The sequence below is a fragment of the Cetorhinus maximus genome, unplaced genomic scaffold (genome assembly GCF_964194155.1).
Source record: "Cetorhinus maximus unplaced genomic scaffold, sCetMax3.hap1.1 HAP1_SCAFFOLD_4090, whole genome shotgun sequence".
Lineage (NCBI taxonomy): Eukaryota > Metazoa > Chordata > Chondrichthyes > Lamniformes > Cetorhinidae > Cetorhinus > Cetorhinus maximus.
Window position 1 is genome coordinate 2,501 of NW_027599995.1, and position 16,990 is coordinate 19,490.

Consider the following 16,990-nt stretch of genomic DNA (forward strand, 5'->3'; position numbering starts at 1 on the left):
GGTGAGATGGAGATGGAGAGAGAGAGATAGAGATGGTGAACGAAAGAGATGGAGATGGAGAGATGGAGACGGGTAGTGAGAGAGCAGAGGGTATGAAAAGAGAGAGAGATGGAGATGGGGAAAGAGAGAAATGGAGATGGGGAGAGAGAGAGATGGAGACGGAGAGAGAGATAGAGATGGTGAGTGAAAGAGAGATGGAGAGATAGAGAGATGGAGATGGGTAGTGAGAGAGAGAAGTGGGTACGGAAAGAGAGAGAGATGGAGAAGAGAGAGATGGAGACTGAGAGATAGAGAGATGGAAACGGAGAGAGAGAAATGGAGATGGGAGAGAGAAAGATGGAGATGGAGAGAGAGAGTTGGAGACACAGAGAGAGAGAGATGGAAATGGTGAGAGAAAGATTGAGATGGAGAGAGAGAGAGATGGAGATGGAGAGAGAGAGATGGAGACTGAGAGTGAGAGAGAGATGGAGAAAGAGTGAGAGAGAGATGGAGATGGAGAGAGAGAAGTGCGGATGGAAAGAGAGAGAGATGGAGATAGAGAGAGAGAGAAATGGAAATGGAGAAAGAGAGAGAGCGATGGTGATGGGGAGAGAGAGATAGAGATGGTGAGCGAAAGAGATGGAGATGGAGAGATAGAGAGATGGAGAATGAGAGATAGAGAGATGGAAACGGAGAGAGAGACAAATGGAGATGGGAGAGAGAAGATGGAGATGGAGAGAGAGAGAGAGATGGATTCGGAGAGAGAGAGAGAGATGGAGATGGTGAGAGAAAGAGATTGAGATGGAGAGAGAGAGAGATGGAGACAGAGAGAGAGAGATGGAGACTGAGAGTGAGAGAGAGAGAGATGGAGACAGAGCGAGAGAGATGGAGACGGAGAGAGAGAGAGATGGTGATGGAGAGAGAGAGATGGTGACAGAGAGATAGAGAGAGATGGAGATGGAGAGAGATATGGAGACGGAGAGAGAGAGAGATTGAGATGGAGAGAGAGAGAGAGAGGTGGTGACGGAGAGAGAGAGATGGTGACAGAGAGATAGAGAGAGATGGAGATGGAAAGAGAGGGAAACGGAGACAGAGAGAGAGAAAGATGGAGATGGAGAGAGAGATATGGAGATGGAGAGAGTGATTGTGATGGAGAGAGAGATGGTGACGGAGAGAGTGATGGCGACGGAAAGATAGAGAGAGATGGAGATGAAGAGTGAGAGAGAGATGGTTATGGAGAGAGAGAGAGATGGTGACGGAAAGAGAGAGAGAGTGGAGATGGGGAGAGGGAGAGAGAGATGGAGAGGAGAGAGATTGAGATGGAGAGAGAGAGATGGAGACAGAAAGAGAGATGGAGATGGGGTGTGAGAGAGATTGAGATGGGAGAGAGAGAGAGATGGAGTAGGAGAGAGAGGAGGGAGATGGAGACGGAGAGAGAGTTGGAGATGGGGACATTCTACCCCTCTGCCCCCTCCCAGGCCACCTACTGAAGAAGGGATTGGTTCTCTTACCTGCTGGGCACATGATGAGAGTCCAGGCAGCTGCGAGTGGAAGGTAGACAAGATGGCTGAACCACATAGCACTCAGCGTGGAGGGAGTGATTCAGCGGGGGAGCAGCATAGCAAGATCCCAGGACTCCTGCAACCTCAGACCCCCCATCTCGCACTGATTTGGGGTCCGCAGCCTCACAGAGTTACTGACTGCACTCTCTAGCCCTGCTTCAAAGGTCGATACCCAACTCCTCTCCGACCCCCAATGATCCCTGACCCCTCTGATATCCTTGACCCCTCTGACCCCTGACCCGCCAATCACCTTGACCCTTCCGATCCCAATGGCCCCACGGATCCCCTTGAACCTGGCTCGAAATGGGACAGATCAACAGAGACTCTGGTTGTCCCACTTCTCTCTCTCTCTCCCTCTCCCTCTATTTCTCTCTGTCCTTTCGTCTGTCTTATTCTCTGTCTCTCTCTCGCCCTCTGTCTGTCAGTCTCTCACCCTGTGTCTGTCTCACTCTCTGTCTCTGTCTCTCTCACACTCTCTGTCTCTGTCTCACTCTCTGTCTCCCTCTCTCACACTCTCTGTCTCTCTCTCATACTCTGTCTCTTTCTCTGTCCCTCTGTTTCCCTGTCTCTCTGAATCTCTCTCTCTCACTCTCTCTATCTCTATGAATCTCTCTCTCTCACTCTCTCTCTGTCCCTTTGAATCTCTCTCTCTCTTGATCTCTCTCTCACTCTCTCTCTCTCTCTGTCCCTCCAAATCTCTCTCTCTCTCTCTCTGTCCCCCTGTCTCTCACTCACTCTCTCTCTAAATACCAACAGACGGCTCCTGGTAACTAGGAACTCTCCAGTACATTGTACGTCCCCCTTTTGGAGATGGGACCTCCCTCTCTCTCTCTCTCTTTCTCTTTCTCTCGCTCTTTCGTTGTCCCTCCCTCGCCCTCTCTGTCTGCCCCAGTTCACCCTCTCTCTCTCTCTCTCTCCTCCTCCTCTGGTCCCTCTTCCACCCCTGACCCCCTGGCTCCTGTAGTGGGGTAGAGTTGGCGAGGGGAGGGGGGCGGTGGTGTAGATCAGCGGTTGGGGACGAGACTTTGATCCACTTTGAGTAAGACTGAGCGATGGAGGTTCAAATCCTTGCTGCCTGGGCAGGTGCTGCTGAAACCTGATATCTCTGCCGTTCCCCGCCTCCCTCCCTCTCTCTCTCTCTCTCTCTCTCTGTGAGCTTCCCCGTTCAAAGATAGAATCACATTCCCAGCCTTGGAACAATAGCCCAAAGAGCTCTCTCCCTCCCACCCTCCACCTCCCCCAAACATCCATCCACAACTCCAATAGGAGGAGCCCCACACCACAGTCTAGGCCGCAAAACACAAGCCAAGGCCTTCGGTTGCTATGGGAGATTCCCAGGACCACTCGTGTTCCTACTGTTGTAGAACAGTTCACCCCCCACCCACCCCCAACCCAGGCCGGTCTCAATCCCCCCCCTACACCACCCCAAGCCCCTTCCCCCTGAGGGTGTGCAGCATCCTGGGAGGCGTAGTCCTGCCAGACCAAAGCCTGAGGCCTAGTCGCCAAATGTGGCCAAATCCAACCTCTTTGTCCGTCAGGGACCCTGTTTAAAGAGGGAGTCTCTCCCTCAGGGACCCTGTTTAAAGAGGGAGTCTCTCCCTCGGGGACCCTGTTTAAAGAGGGAGTCTCTCCCTCAGGGACCCTGTTTAAAGAGGGAGTCTCTCTGTCTGGGACCCTGTTTAAAGAGGGAGTCTCTCCCTCAGGGACCCTGTTTAAAGAGGGAGTCTCTCTGTCTGGGACCCTGTTTAAAGAGGGAGTCTCTCTGTCCGGGACCCTGTTTAAAGAGGGAGTCTCTCCCTCAGGGACCCTGTTTAAAGAGGGAGTCTCTCCCTCAGGGACCCTGTTTAAAGAGGGAGTCTCTCCCTCAGGGACCCTGTTTAAAGAGGGAGTCTCTCCCTCAGGGACCCTGTTTAAAGAGGGAGACTCTCCCTCGGGGACACTGTTTAAAGAAGAAGAAAATGAAGCAATCCCTCAGTACTGACCCTCTGACAGTGCAGCACTCCCTCAGTACTTTCCTTCCGACAGTGCAGCACTCCCTCAGTACTGACCCTCCGACAGTGCAGCACTCCCTCAGTACTGACCCTCCGACAGTGCGGCACTCGCTTAGAACTGACGCTCCGACAGTGCAGCACTCCCTCAGTACTGACCCTCCGACAGTGCAGCACTCCCTCAGTACTGACCCTCTGACAGTGCAGCGCTCCCTCAGTACTGACCCTCCGACAGTGCAGCACTCCCTCAGTACTGACCCTCCGACAGTGCAGCACTCCCTCAGTACTGACCCTCCGACAGTGCAGCACTCCCTCAGTACTGACCCTCTGACAGAGCAGCACTCCCTCAGTACTGACCCTCTGACAGAGCAGCACTCCCTCAGTACTGACCCTCTGACAGAGCAGCACTCCCTCAGTACTGACCCTCCGACAGTGCAGCACTCCCTCAGTACTGACCCTCTGACAGAGCAGCACTCCCTCAGTACTGACCCTCCGACAGTGCAGCACTCCCTCAGTACTGACCCTCCGACAGTGCAGCACTCCCTCAGTACTGACCCTCCGACAGTGCAGCACACCCTCAGTACTGACACTCCGACAGTGCGGCACTCCCTCAGTACTGACCCTCCGACAGTGCAGCACTCCCTCAGTACTGACCCTCCGACAGTGCAGCACACCCTCAGTACTGACACTCCGACAGTGCGGCACTCCCTCAGTACTGACCCTCCGACAGTGCAGCACTCCCTCAGTACTGACACTCCGACAGTGCGGCACTCCCTCAGTACTGACCCTCCGACAGTGCAGCACTCCCTCAGTACTGACCCTCCGACAGTGCAGCACTCCCTCAGTACTGACCCTCCGACAGTGCAGCACTCCCTCAGTACTGACCCTCCGACAGTGCGGCACTCCCTCAGTACTGACCCTCCGACAGTGCAGCACTCCCTCAGTACTGACCCTCCGACAGTGCAGCACTCCCTCAGTACTGACCCTCCGACAGTGCAGCACTCCCTCAGTACTGACCCTCTGACAGTGCAGCAGACCCCATTCCTGCACGCAGCGTCTGCCTCAATTTTGGTTCTCCAGTTTCTACAGTTGGAGTTGATCCTTTATATTTCCTGTTTCTGAATCGATCCCACTGGTCAGTATCAGACAGGATGAGGACAGGTGGAGGGCTTGAGGTGACATGGAGATGTATAGAGATTGAGGGATTGTGGGAGACAGAGAATGAGGGGGAGTGAGGGAGGCAGAGAAGGAGAGAGATCGAGGGAGTGAGGGAGGCAGAGAAGGAGAGAGATCGAGGGAGTGAGGGAGGCAGAGAAGGAGAGAGATCGAGTGAGTGAGGGAGGCAGTGAAGGAGAGAGATCGAGGGAGTGAGGGAGGCAGAGAAGGAGAGAGATCGATGGTGTGAGGGAGGCAGAGAAGGAGAGGAATCGAGGTAGTGAGGGAGACATGGAAGGAAAGGGAGTGAGGGAGATAGAGAGGGAGTGAGGGAAACAAAGGCGGGATTGAGGGAGTGATGGAGGCATGGAAGGAGAGATATTGAGGGAGTGAGAGAGACATGGAAGGAGAGAGTTTGAGGGAGTGAGGGAGATATGGAAGGAGAGAGATTGAGGGAGTGAGAGAGACATGGAAGGAGAGAGATTGAGGGAGTGAGGGAGACAGAGGAGAGAGATTGAGGGAGTGAGGGAAACAGAGGAGAGAGATTGAGGGAGTGAGGGAAACAGAGAAAGAGAGAGATTGAGGGAGTGAGGGAGACAGAGGAGAGAGTTTGAGGGAGACAGAGAAGGAGAGAGATTGAGGGAGTGAGGGAGACAGAGAAGGAGAGAGATTGAGGGAGTGAGGGAGACAGAGAAAGAGAGAGATTGAGGGAGTGAGGGAGACATGGAAGGAGAGAGATTGAGGGACTGAGGGAGACAGAGGAGTTTGAGGGAGTGAGGGAGACAGAGAAGGAGAGAGATTGAGGGAGACAGAGAAGGAGAGAGATTGAGGGAGTGAGGGAGACAGAGAAGGAGAGAGATTGAGGGAGTGAGGGAGATAGAGGAGAGAGTTTGAGGGACTGAGGGAGACATGGAAGAAGAGAGATTGAGGGAGTGAGGGAGACAGAGAGAGAGACTGAGGGAGTGAGGGAGGCAGAGGAGAAAGGTTGAGAGAGTGAGGGAGACAGAGAAGGAGAGAGGTTGAGGGAGTGAGGGAGACATGGGAGGAGAGAGATTGAGGGAGTGAGGGAGACAGAGAAGGATAGAGGTTGAGGGAGTGAGGGAGACAGAGAGAGAGATTGAGGGAGTGAGGGAGACAGAGAAGGAGAGAGGTTGAGGGAGTGAGGGAGACATGGAAGGAGAGAGATTGAGGGAGTGAGGGAGACAGAGAAGGATAGAGGTTGAGGGAGTGAGAATGAATGAAAAGGAGTGTGATTGACGAGGGCGATGGAGGGGAGTGAGATTCCGGGGAAAGGGGGATGAGAGGGGAAAGGGGGAGTTGGATAGTTTGAGTGTTGGGTGGGATGTGGACTCTCTGTCCCAAGCCTCATGTTGGAGGCCCAGCCGCTCAGGTCAGTCGGGTTGTGTCGTTGTTCAGCTCCCACCCCCAACCCCCACACCCACCCCCCCACCCTCCGAGCCCAGCACCCCCACCCCCACCCCCAACCCCACCACCCCCAGCCCCACCCCCAACCCCACCAACCCCACCCCCAACCCCACCCCCACCACCCCCACCCCCACCCCCACCCCCAACCCCACCACCCCCACCCCCAACCCCACCACCCCCACCCCCACCCCCACCCCCACCACCCCCACCCCCAACCCCAACCCCAACCCCACCCCCACCACCCCCACCCCCACCCCCACCCCACCACCCCCACCCCCACCCCCACCCCCAACCCCACCACCCCCACCCCCAACCCCAACCCCACCCCCACCACACCCACCCCCACCCCCACCACCCTCACCCCCATCCTCACCCTCACCCCCAGCACCCCCACCCTCACCCCCAGCACCCCCACCCTCACCCCCACCCCCAGCACCCCCACCCTCACCCCCACCCCCAGCACCCCCACCCTCACCCCCACCCCCAGCACCCCCACCCTCACCCCCAGTACCCCCACCCTCACCCTAGCACCCCCAGCTTCACCAGACCCACTCCCACCCCCAGCACCCCCACCCCCAGCACCCCCACCCTCACCCCCAGCACCCCCACCCTCACCCTAGCAACCCCACCCCCAGCCTCACCAGACCCACTCCCATCCCCACCCCCACCACCCCCATCCGCACCCCCACCACCTCCGAATCCAGCACCACACCCACCCCCACCCCGCCAAACCCACCCCCAGCACCCCACCCCCACACCCACCCCCATCCTCAGCTCCAACCTCACCACACCCACCCCCACCCCCAGCACCCCAACCCCCACCCTCACCACACCCACCCCCACCCCGCCACACCCACCCCCATCCCCACCACACCCACCCCCACCCTCACCACACCCACCCCCACCCCGCCACACCCACCCCCACCCCCAGCACCCCAACCCCCACCCTCACCACACCCACTCCCACCCTGCCACACCCACCCCCAGCACCCCAACCGCCACCCCCACCCTCACCACACCCACCCCCACCCCGCCACACCCACCCCCACCCCCACCACACCCACCCCCACCCTCACCACACCCACCCCCACCCTCACCACACCCACCCCCACCCCCAGCACCCCAACCCCCACCCTCACCACACCCACCCCCACCCTGCCACACCCACCCCCAGCACCCCAACCCCCACCCCCACCCTCACCACACCCACCCCCACCCCGCCACACCCACCCCCACCCCCACCACACCCACCCCCACCCTCACCACACCCACCCCCACCCCCAGCACCCCAACCCCCACCCTCACCACACCCACCCCCTCCCCCAGCACCCCCACCCCCACACCCACTCCCAGCACCTCCACCCCCACCCCCAGCACCCCCACGCCCACACCCAGCCCCAGCCCAGCACCCCCACCCCTGTCACACCCACCACCACCACCCCCAGCCCAGCACCACTCCCCCCACCACCCCCACCCCCAGCATCCCCTCACCCAGCCCAGCCCCACAACCCCACCTCCAGCCCAGCACCCTCTCACCAACCCCCCCACAACACCCCAATCCCCCCCGCCTAACCCACCACCCCCAACCCCCCCCACCACAACCCCCCCCACCCCCACTCCCACCCCCATAAACCCCCCCACCCCCCCACCCCCACCCCTTCACCCCCCTCAGAGAAAACAAAGACAATGAGAGGCCGACGAGAAGGGTTTTCACTCCCGGTTTGTGTGGTTTTTTTTTTTTCAATTCCATCCTTTTTTATTTCAAAATATTTGGAAAATCCCAACTCCACCCGGAGAGACGAGGAATACAGGTTCCTATGGGAAGGGGGTGGGAGGTCATGATCAGGCAAGTCGGCCAATGGCGGCGTCGTTTAAAATACAGGCGGGAACTTCTGAGCCAATCACAGCGCTGCTTCTTCATCACATATATGTAGACGTCTACTTAATATTCATATTTATATCATATATATATATATATAATGTACACATAATATCAGCCAATCATAACAGGTCTCGCTGATTAATGAGCGCGCTTGGGAGCCTCTCTTGACCAATGGCAGCCCTTGGGTAGGCGCTGAGCAGGCTGGGAGACAGCCAATGGCAGAGCAGCGTTCTGCTGGGCGAGGCGGCCATCTTGTCCCATTCGCAGGCCCGAGGTTCAGCTGGAGCGTCTCCCCACCCCGGCAGACGGCGTCTGGGCCAGGGAGGCAATGGGAGGTCGGGGGGGGGGGTGTTGGGTGAGGGGGGTCGGAGAGACCAGCCACATCCTTATCCACGGCCCCCCCGAGCCCCCAAAACCCTCCACCATCTCCGAGGGGGTACCTTCCCACGGCAACCACCCTTCCCCAAACCTCCCACCGCACCCGCACATGAACAAACACAGATATTTATTTATACAACTCAGATAAAGACTTCACGCACAGAAAACAGAACACAGCTCTCGTATTTACAGAGGGGATCCGCTCCTGAACTCACTCGACAGGGGGTTAGATACAGAATAAATCTCCCTCTACACTGTCCCCATCAAACACTCCCAGGACAGGTACAGCACGGGGTTAGATACAGAGTAAATCTCCCTCTACACTGTCCCCATCAAACACTCCCAGGACAGGTACAGCACGGGGTTAGATACAGAGTAAATCTCCCTCTACACCGTCCCCATCAAACACTCCCAGGACAGGTACAGCACGGGGTTAGATACAGAGTAAAGCTCCCTCTACACTGTCCCAATCAAACACTCCCAGGACAGGTACAGCACGGGGTTAGATACAGAGTAAAGCTCCCTCTACACCGTCCCCATCAAACACTCCCAGGACAGGTACAGCACGGGGTTAGATACAGAGTAAATCTCCCTCTACACCGGCCTCATCAAACACCCCCAGGACAGGTACAGCACGGGGTTAGATACAGAGTAAATCTCCCTCTACACTGTCCCCATCAAACACTCCCAGGACAGGTACAGCACGGGGTAAGATACAGAGTAAAGCTCCCTCTACACTGTCCCCATCAAACACTCCCAGGACAGGTACAGCACGGGGTTAGATACAGAGTAAAGCTCCCTCTACACTGTCCCAATCAAACACTCCCAGGACAGGTACAGCACGGGGTTAGATACAGAGTAAAGCTCCCTCTACACTGTCCCCATCAAACACTCCCAGGACAGGTACAGCACGGGGTTAGATACAGAGTAAATCTCCCTCTACACTGTCCCCATCAAACACTCCCAGGACAGGTACAGCACGGGGTTAGATACAGAGTAAATCTCCCTCTACACTGTCCCCATCAAACACTCCCAGGACAGGTACAGCACGGGGTTAGATACAGAGTAAATCTCCCTCTACACTGTCCCCATCAAACACTCCCAGGACAGGTACAGCACGGGGTTAGATACAGAGTAAATCTCCCTCTACACTGTCCCCATCAAACACTCCCAGGACAGGTACAGCACAGGGTTAGATACAGAGTAAAGCTCCCTCTACACTGTCCCCATCAAACACTGTGCTTTGCCTCCTGTCCTTGCCTCGCTAACCCTGTCCCGGCCTGTTGCGGGGTGCCAGGGGGGTGGGGGTAGGAGAGGGGCCGGTGGTGTGTGGGGGGCGGGTGTGGTCCTGGATTGGGGGTGAAGGTGGGGCGAGACTCCCTCTGCCTAGCCGGCCAAGAGAGAGAGCCCCCACCGTACAGGGAATGGCTCTGGTGCTGACTGCTTTCTCCTCCCCCTCCGCACACCACCCCTCCAGCCCCTTTGCGCCCCCACACACACCAACCCCCCCACCCCCGCTCCACCCCCTGACAACCACCCCACCCCCCAGGCAGCCCTGACCTGTCCCTGACCGAGTAGATGACGGGAATGTCCAGGGCGAGAGAGTTAGTGAAGGTTCCACGTGACGGAGAGAATCGACATTATGTTGAAAGCTGTGAGACGCGGGTTTAGGATTAGCAAGCTCCGGTAAACTGGCGCGGCCGCCAGGTCACTCTCCCCGGCAGAGTCGCACTCCCTCGGAGGGCCCTGGGTGTCCTTCGTCACTCCACCCCCCTCTCCCTTCCCCATTCACTCTGACCCTCTTCACCCTCCCAACACCATCCAGCTCCATTCCACAACCCCCTGCACCACCAAACCCCACCCCCACCCACAAAAAACCCCCAAACCTCCCCCCCACTCCCCACCACCAGCCCAACCAGCACCGGGTCCCTCCACTGGAGGCCACTCTGGCCCTCTAAATGAAATACTCCTTCTTGTCCTCCGAGCTGGAGTGGCCGACCTCTGCATTGATGATGGCCGTGTCCGCGTCCGGAGCGTCGTCCGAGCCCTTGGCTTCGTGCGTCAGGTACGTGCCTGGGAGGAAGGGGGAAGGGAGAGAGAGAGAGAGAGAGAGAGAGAGAGAGTGTGAGAGAGAGAGAGAGAGAGAGAGACAGAGGGGGAGAGGGAGAAGACTCTTGACAGGACTCGCATCGCGAGGCATCTCACACTCATCTCTCCGTGAGGAGACACGAGGTGGTTAAAATCTCCGCCTGAGGGGGAGGTTTTAAGGAGCGTCTGAAAGGAGGAGAGTGTGCGAGAGAGGGAGGGAGGGAGAGAGAGAGAGAGAAAGAGAGGTGGAGAGGGTGAGGGAGGGAATTCCAGATCTCAGGGCCCCCCACCAGGCAGCTGAAGGCACGACCGCCAATGGTGGAGCGATGGGAATCGGGGGGATGGTCAAGAGGCCGGAATTGGAGGAGCGCAGAGATCTCGGAGGGTCGTAGGGGCTGGAGGAGGTTACACAGATAGGGAGGGTTGGAGGGGCTGGAGGAGGTTACAGAGATAGGGAGGGTTGTCTGCACTGGAGGAGGTTACAGAGATAGGGAGGGTTGTTAGGGCTGGAGGAGGTTACAGAGTTAGGGAGGGTTGTAGGGACTGGAGGACGTTACAGAAATAGGGAGGGGTGTAGGGTGCTGGAGGAGGTTACAGAGATAGGGAGGGTTGTAGGGGCTGGAGGAGGTTACAGAAATAGGGAGGTTTGTAGGGGCTGGAGGAGGTTACAGAGATAGGGAGGGTTGTAGGGGCTGGAGGAGGTTACAGAGATTGGGAGAGTTGTCGGGACTGGAGGAGTTTACAGAGATAGGGAGGGTTGTAGGGGCTGGTGGAGGTTACAGAGATAGGGAGGATTGTAGGGGCTGGAGGAGGTTACAGAGTTAGGGAGGGTTGTAGGGACTGGAGGACGTTACAGAAATAGGGAGGGGTGTAGGGTGCTGGAGGAGGTTACAGAGATAGGGAGGGTTGTAGGGGCTGGAGGAGGTTACAGAAATAGGGAGGTTTGTAGGGGCTGGAGGAGGTTACAGAGATAGGGAGGGTTGTAGGGGCTGGAGGAGGTTACAGAGATTGGGAGAGTTGTCGGGACTGGAGGAGTTTACAGAGATAGGGAGGGTTGTAGGGGCTGGTGGAGGTTACAGAGATAGGGAGGATTGTAGGGGCTGGAGGAGGTTACAGAGATAGGGAATGTTGTAGGGGCTGGAGGAGGTTACAGAGATAGGGAGGGTTGCAAGGGCTGGAGGAGGTTACAGAGATAGGGAGGGTTATAGGGGCTGGAGGAGGTTACAGAGATAGGGAGGGTTGTCCGGGCTGGAGGAGGTTACAGAGATAGGGAGGGTTGTAGGGCCTGGAGGAGGTTACAGAGATAGGGAATGTTGTCCGGGCTGGAGGAGGTTACAGAGATAGGGAGGGTTGTTGGGGCTGGAGGAGGTTACAGAGATAGGGAGGGTTGTACGGGCTGGAGGGGTTTACAGAGATAGGGAGGTTTGTAGGGGCTGGAGGAGGTTACATAGATAGGGAGGGTTGTAGGGGCTGGAGGAGGTTACAGAGATAGGGAGGGGTGTAGGGGCTGGAGGAGGTTCCAGAGATGGGGAGGGTTGTTGGGTCTGGAAGAGGTTACAGAGATAGGGAGGGTTGTAGGGGCTGGAGGAGGTTACAGAGATAGGGAGGGTTGCAGGGGCTGGAGGAGGTTACAGAGATAGGGAGAGTTGCCGGGACTGGAGGAGGTTACAGAGATTGGGAGGGTTGTCGGGACTGGAGGAGTTTACAGAGATAGGGAGGGTTGTAGTGGCTGGAGGAGGTTACAGAGATAGGGAGGGTTGTCGGGGCTGGATGAGGTTACAGAGATAGGGAGGGTTGTAGGGGCTGGAGGAGGTTACAGAGATAGGGAGGGTTGTAGGGGCTGGAGTTTTTTTACAGGGATAGGGAGGGTTGTAGGGGACGGAGGAGGTTACAGAGATAGGGAGGGTTGTAGGGGCTGGAGGAGGTTACAGAGATAGGGAGTGTTGTAGGGGCAGGAGGAGGTTTCAGAGATAGGGAGGTTTGTAGGGGCTGGAGGAGGTTACAGAGATAGGGAGGGTTGTTGGGGCTGGAGGAGGTTACTGAGATAGGGAGGGATGTAGGGGCTGGAGGAGGTTACAGAGATAGGGAGGGTTGTAGAGGCTGGAGGAGGTTACCGAGATAGGGAGGATTGTAGGGGCTGGAGGAGGTTACAGAAATAGGGAGGGTTGTAGGGACTGGAGGAGGTTACAGAGATAGGGAGGGTTGTAGGGGCTGGAGGAGGTAACAGGGATAGGGAGGGCACGCGGAATCCATGCAGGGATTTGAACACAATGTTGAGGATTGTCATATCGAGACATCTCTGGACCAGGAGCCAGGTCAGACAGAGAGAGGGGGTGATGGGTGAATGAGGGTCGGATATTGGTTCTGTCTTCCCAGAATGGAATTGGAGGGAACTCCTGCTCATCCAGCAGCAGATGTCGTATAAGGGGGAGGAGGGTGAGGCTGGAGGTGGGCCGGTAGTTAATGAGGGAGGGGTGAAGGGTGTGTGACTTACCCTTGTGTCTGATGAGGTAGCGGATGAGGATGATCAGGAGGCAGAGAGCCACGAATACAATGACAGCCACAATCCCACCAATAACAGCGTGGTCAATGCTTGACTGGGTGAGTTGGGACAGAGGGTCTGTGTGAGGAGAAAGAGACAGAAACAGACAGAACCAGAGCAGTGAAGCAGAGAACAGGCAGAACACAATCTCCGGGCATCGCAAAGCACCTCTTACACCCCCTACCGACAGTGCGGCACTCCCTCAGTACTGACCCTCCGACAGTGTGGCACTCCCTCAGTACTGACCCTCCGACAGTGCAGCGCTCCCACAGTACTGACCCTCCGACAGTGTGGCACTCCCTCAGTACTGACCCTCCGACAGTGCAGCGCTCCCACAGTACTGACCCTCCGACAGTGCAGCACTCCCTCAGTACTGACCCTCCGACAGTGCGGCACTCCCTCAGTACTGACCCTCCGACAGTGCAGCGCTCCCACAGTACTGACCCTCCGACAGTGCAGCACTCCCTCAGTACTGACCCTCCGACAGTGCGGCACTCCCTCAGTACTGACCCTCCAACAGTGCAGCGCTCCCACAGTACTGACCCTCCGACAGTGCAGCACTCCCTCAGTACTGACCCTCCGACAGTGCAGCACTCCCTCAGTACTGACCCTCCGACAGTGCAGCACTCCCTCAGTACTGACCCTCCGACAGTGCGGCACTCCCTCAGTACTGACCCTCCGACAGTGCGGCACTCCCTCAGTACTGACCCTCCAACAGTGCAGCACTCCCTCAGTACTGACCCTCTGACAATGCAGCACTCCCTCAGTACTGACCCTCCGACAGTGCAGCACTCCCTCAGTACTGACCCTCTGACAATGCAGCACTCCCTCAGTACTGACCCTCCGACAATGCAGCACTCCCTCAGTACTGACCCTCCGACAGTGCAGCACTCCCTCAGTACTGACCCTCTGACAGTGCAGCACTGCCTCAGTACTGACCCTCCGACAGTGCAGCAGTCCCTCGTACTGACCCCCTGACAGTGCAGCACTCTTTCAGTACTGGCCACTGTGGAGAGTCAGCCAGACGAGTGGGTTTGAAATGTCTGGGCTGAAACCATGACCTCCTGTGTCACAGACGGGGAAGCCACGCATGGAGTCGGCACCAACACTAGTCATCTGTGGTACTCACCTGTAGGATGTCCATCGGGACATGAGTAACATTCCCAATCTGTTCCCTCTTGGATTAAGCGAACGGTGAGGAACAGATTTGAAAGATGTCATTGCTGACTCTGGTTCCCAGCCTTACTCTCCTCTGTCCTCCATTATCCCCCATTTCCACTCTCTTCCCAGTTCTCTCTCTTCTCTTTCTCTCTGGATATTCTGTTCTATCTCTCTCTCTCTCAAACTACCTTCTTACTCTCCCATCCCTGCCCCTCTCTCCTTCCCTCTCTCCACCCCTTCCTCTCTCTCCCTCTCTCACAATTCCCCTCCTCTCTCTCTGCCCCAATCGCGATCTCTCTCTCATGCCCTTCCCTCCCTCTCACCTTTTCATTCTCCCTCTCAATCGCGCATTCCCCTCCTCTCTCCCTCCATCACTCAGGTACATTTCCAATCGGTCTCCAATTTGCCCGTCTCTCGCCGCATTCCCCACTCTCTCTCCGATATACCCCCTCACTTTGTCACCACCCTCTCTCTGACACTCTGTCACCCATCTCTCTCTGCCACCCGTCTCTCTCTCTCTCTCTGCCACCCGTCTCCCTCTCTCTCTTTGCCACCCGTCTCTCTCTCTCTCTCTGCCACCCGTCTCCCTCTCTCTCTCTGCCACCCGTCTCTCTCTCTCTCTCTCTGCCACCCGTCTCTCTCTCTGCCACCCGTCTCTGTCTCTCTCTCTCTCTCTGCCACCCGTCTCTCTCTCTCTCTCTGCCACCCGTCTCTCTCTCTCTCTCTGCCACCCGTCTCTCTCTCTCTCTCTGCCACCCGTCTCCCTCTCTCTCTCTGCCACCCGTCTCTCTCTCTCTCTCTGCCACCCGTCTCTCTCTCTCTCTCTCTCTCTGCCACCCGTCTCTCTCTCTCTCTCTCTCTCTCTCTGCCACCCATCTCTCTCTCTCTCTGCCACCCGTCTCTCTCTCTCTCTCTCTGCCACCCGTCTCTCTCTCTCTCTATCTCTCTCTCTCTGCCACCCGTCTCTCTCTCTCTCTGCCACCCGTCTCTCTCTCTCTGCCACCCATCTCTCTCTCTCTCTCTGCCACCCGTCTCCCTCTTTCTCTGCCACCCGTCTCTCTCTCTCTCTCTCTGCCACCCGTCTCTCTCTCTCTCTCTCTGCCACCCGTCTCTCTCTCTCTGCCATCCGTCTCTGTCTCTCTGCCACCCGTCTCTCTCTCTCTGCCACCCGTCTCTCTCTCTCGCTGCCACCCGTCTCTCTCTCTCTCTCTCTGCCACCCGTCTCACTCTCTCTCTGCCACCCGTCTCTCTCTCTCTCTGCCACCCGTCTCTCTCTCTCTCTCTGCCACCCGTCTCTCTCTCTCTCTCTCTGCCACCCGTCTCTCTCTCTCTCTCTGCCACCCGTCTCTCTCTCTCTCTGCCACCCGTCTCTCTCTCTCTTTCTCTGCCACCCGTCTCTCTCTCTCTCTCTCTGCCACCCGTCTCTCTCTCTCTCTCTCTCTGCCACCCATCTCACTCTCTCTCTGCCACCCGTCTCTCTCTCTCTCTGCCACCCGTCTCTCTCTCTCTCTCTGCCACCCGTCTCTCTCTCTCTCTCTGCCACCCGTCTCTCTCTCTCTCTCTGCCACCCATCTCACTCTCTCTCTCTGCCACCTGTCTCTCTCTTTCTCTCTGCCACCCGTCTCTGTCTCTCTCTCTGCCACCCATCTCTCTCTCTCTCTGCCACCCGTCTCTCTCTCTCTCTCTCTGCCACCTGTCTGTCTCTCTCTGCCACCCATCTCTCTCTCTCTGCCACCCGTCTCTCTCTCTCTCTGCCACCCGTCTCTCTCTCTCTCTCTGCCACCCGTCTCTCTCTCTCTGCCACCCGTCTCTCTCTCTGTCTCTCTGCCACCCGTCTCTCTCTCTCTCTCTGCCACCCGTCTCTCTCTCTCTGCCACCCGTCTCTCTCTCTCTCTCTACCACCCGTCTCTCTCTCTCTCTCTCTGCCACCCGTCTCTTTCTCTCTCTGCCACCTGTCTCTCTCTCTGTCTCTCTGCCACCCGTCTCTCTCTCTCTCTCTGCCACCCGTCTCTCTCTCTCTCTCTGCCACCCGTCTCTCTATCTCTCTGCCACCTGTCTCTCTCTCTCTCTCTCTCTGCCACCCGTCTCTCTCTCTCTCTCTCTGCCACCCGTCTCTCTCTCTCTCTCTCTGCCACCCGTCTCTCTCTCTCTCTGCCACCCGTCTCTCTCTCGCTCTCTGCCACCCGTCTCTCTCTCTCTCTCTCTCTCTCTCTGCCACCCGTCTCTCTCTCTCTCTCTCTGCCACCCGTCTCTCTCCTCTCTTTCTGCCACCCGTCTCTCTCTCTCTCTGCCACCCATCTCTCTCTCTCTCTCTGCCACCCGTCTCTCTCTCTCTGCCACCCGTCTCTCTCTCTCTCTGCCACCTGTCTCTCTCTCTCTCTCTCTCTCTACCACCCGTCTCTCTCTCTCTCTCTACCACCCGTCTCTCTCTCTCTCTCTGCCACCCACCTCTCTCTCTCTCTCTCTGCCACCCGTCTCTCTCTCTCTCACTCTGCCACCCGTCTCCCTCTCTCTCTCTCTCCCACCCGTCTCTCTCTCTCTCTCTCTGCCACCCGTCTCTCTGTCTCTCTCTCTGCCACCCGTCTCTCTCCCTCTCTCTGCCACCCGTCTCTCTCTCTCTCTCCGCCACCCGTCTATCTCTCTATGCCACCCGTCTCTCTCTCTCTCTCTGCCACCCGTCTCTCTCTCTCTCTCTGCCACCCGTCTCTCTCTCTCTCTCTCTCTCTCTCTACCACCCGTCTCTCTCTCTCTCTGCCACCCGTCTCTCTCTTTCTCTCTGCCACCCATCTCTCTCTCTCTCTCTCTGCCACCTGTCTCTCTCTCTCTCTCT

At 57.4% G+C, this 16,990-nt stretch overlaps 1 protein-coding gene across 1 annotated transcript in view; it reads left to right on the forward strand.

The window, feature by feature from the left end:
* Window positions 1-1,469, forward strand: part of LOC144678354 (uncharacterized) — a gene marked incomplete at its 5' end in the record, with an annotated part of 3,339 nt that extends 1,870 nt beyond the window's left edge. Inside the window, one exon of the mRNA XM_078538162.1 lies at window positions 1,458-1,469. Within this exon, the coding sequence (XP_078394288.1) occupies window positions 1,458-1,469 (12 nt within the window). The remainder of the gene's footprint in view (window positions 1-1,457) is intronic.
* Between the last annotated feature and the right edge of the window lie 15,521 nt (window positions 1,470-16,990).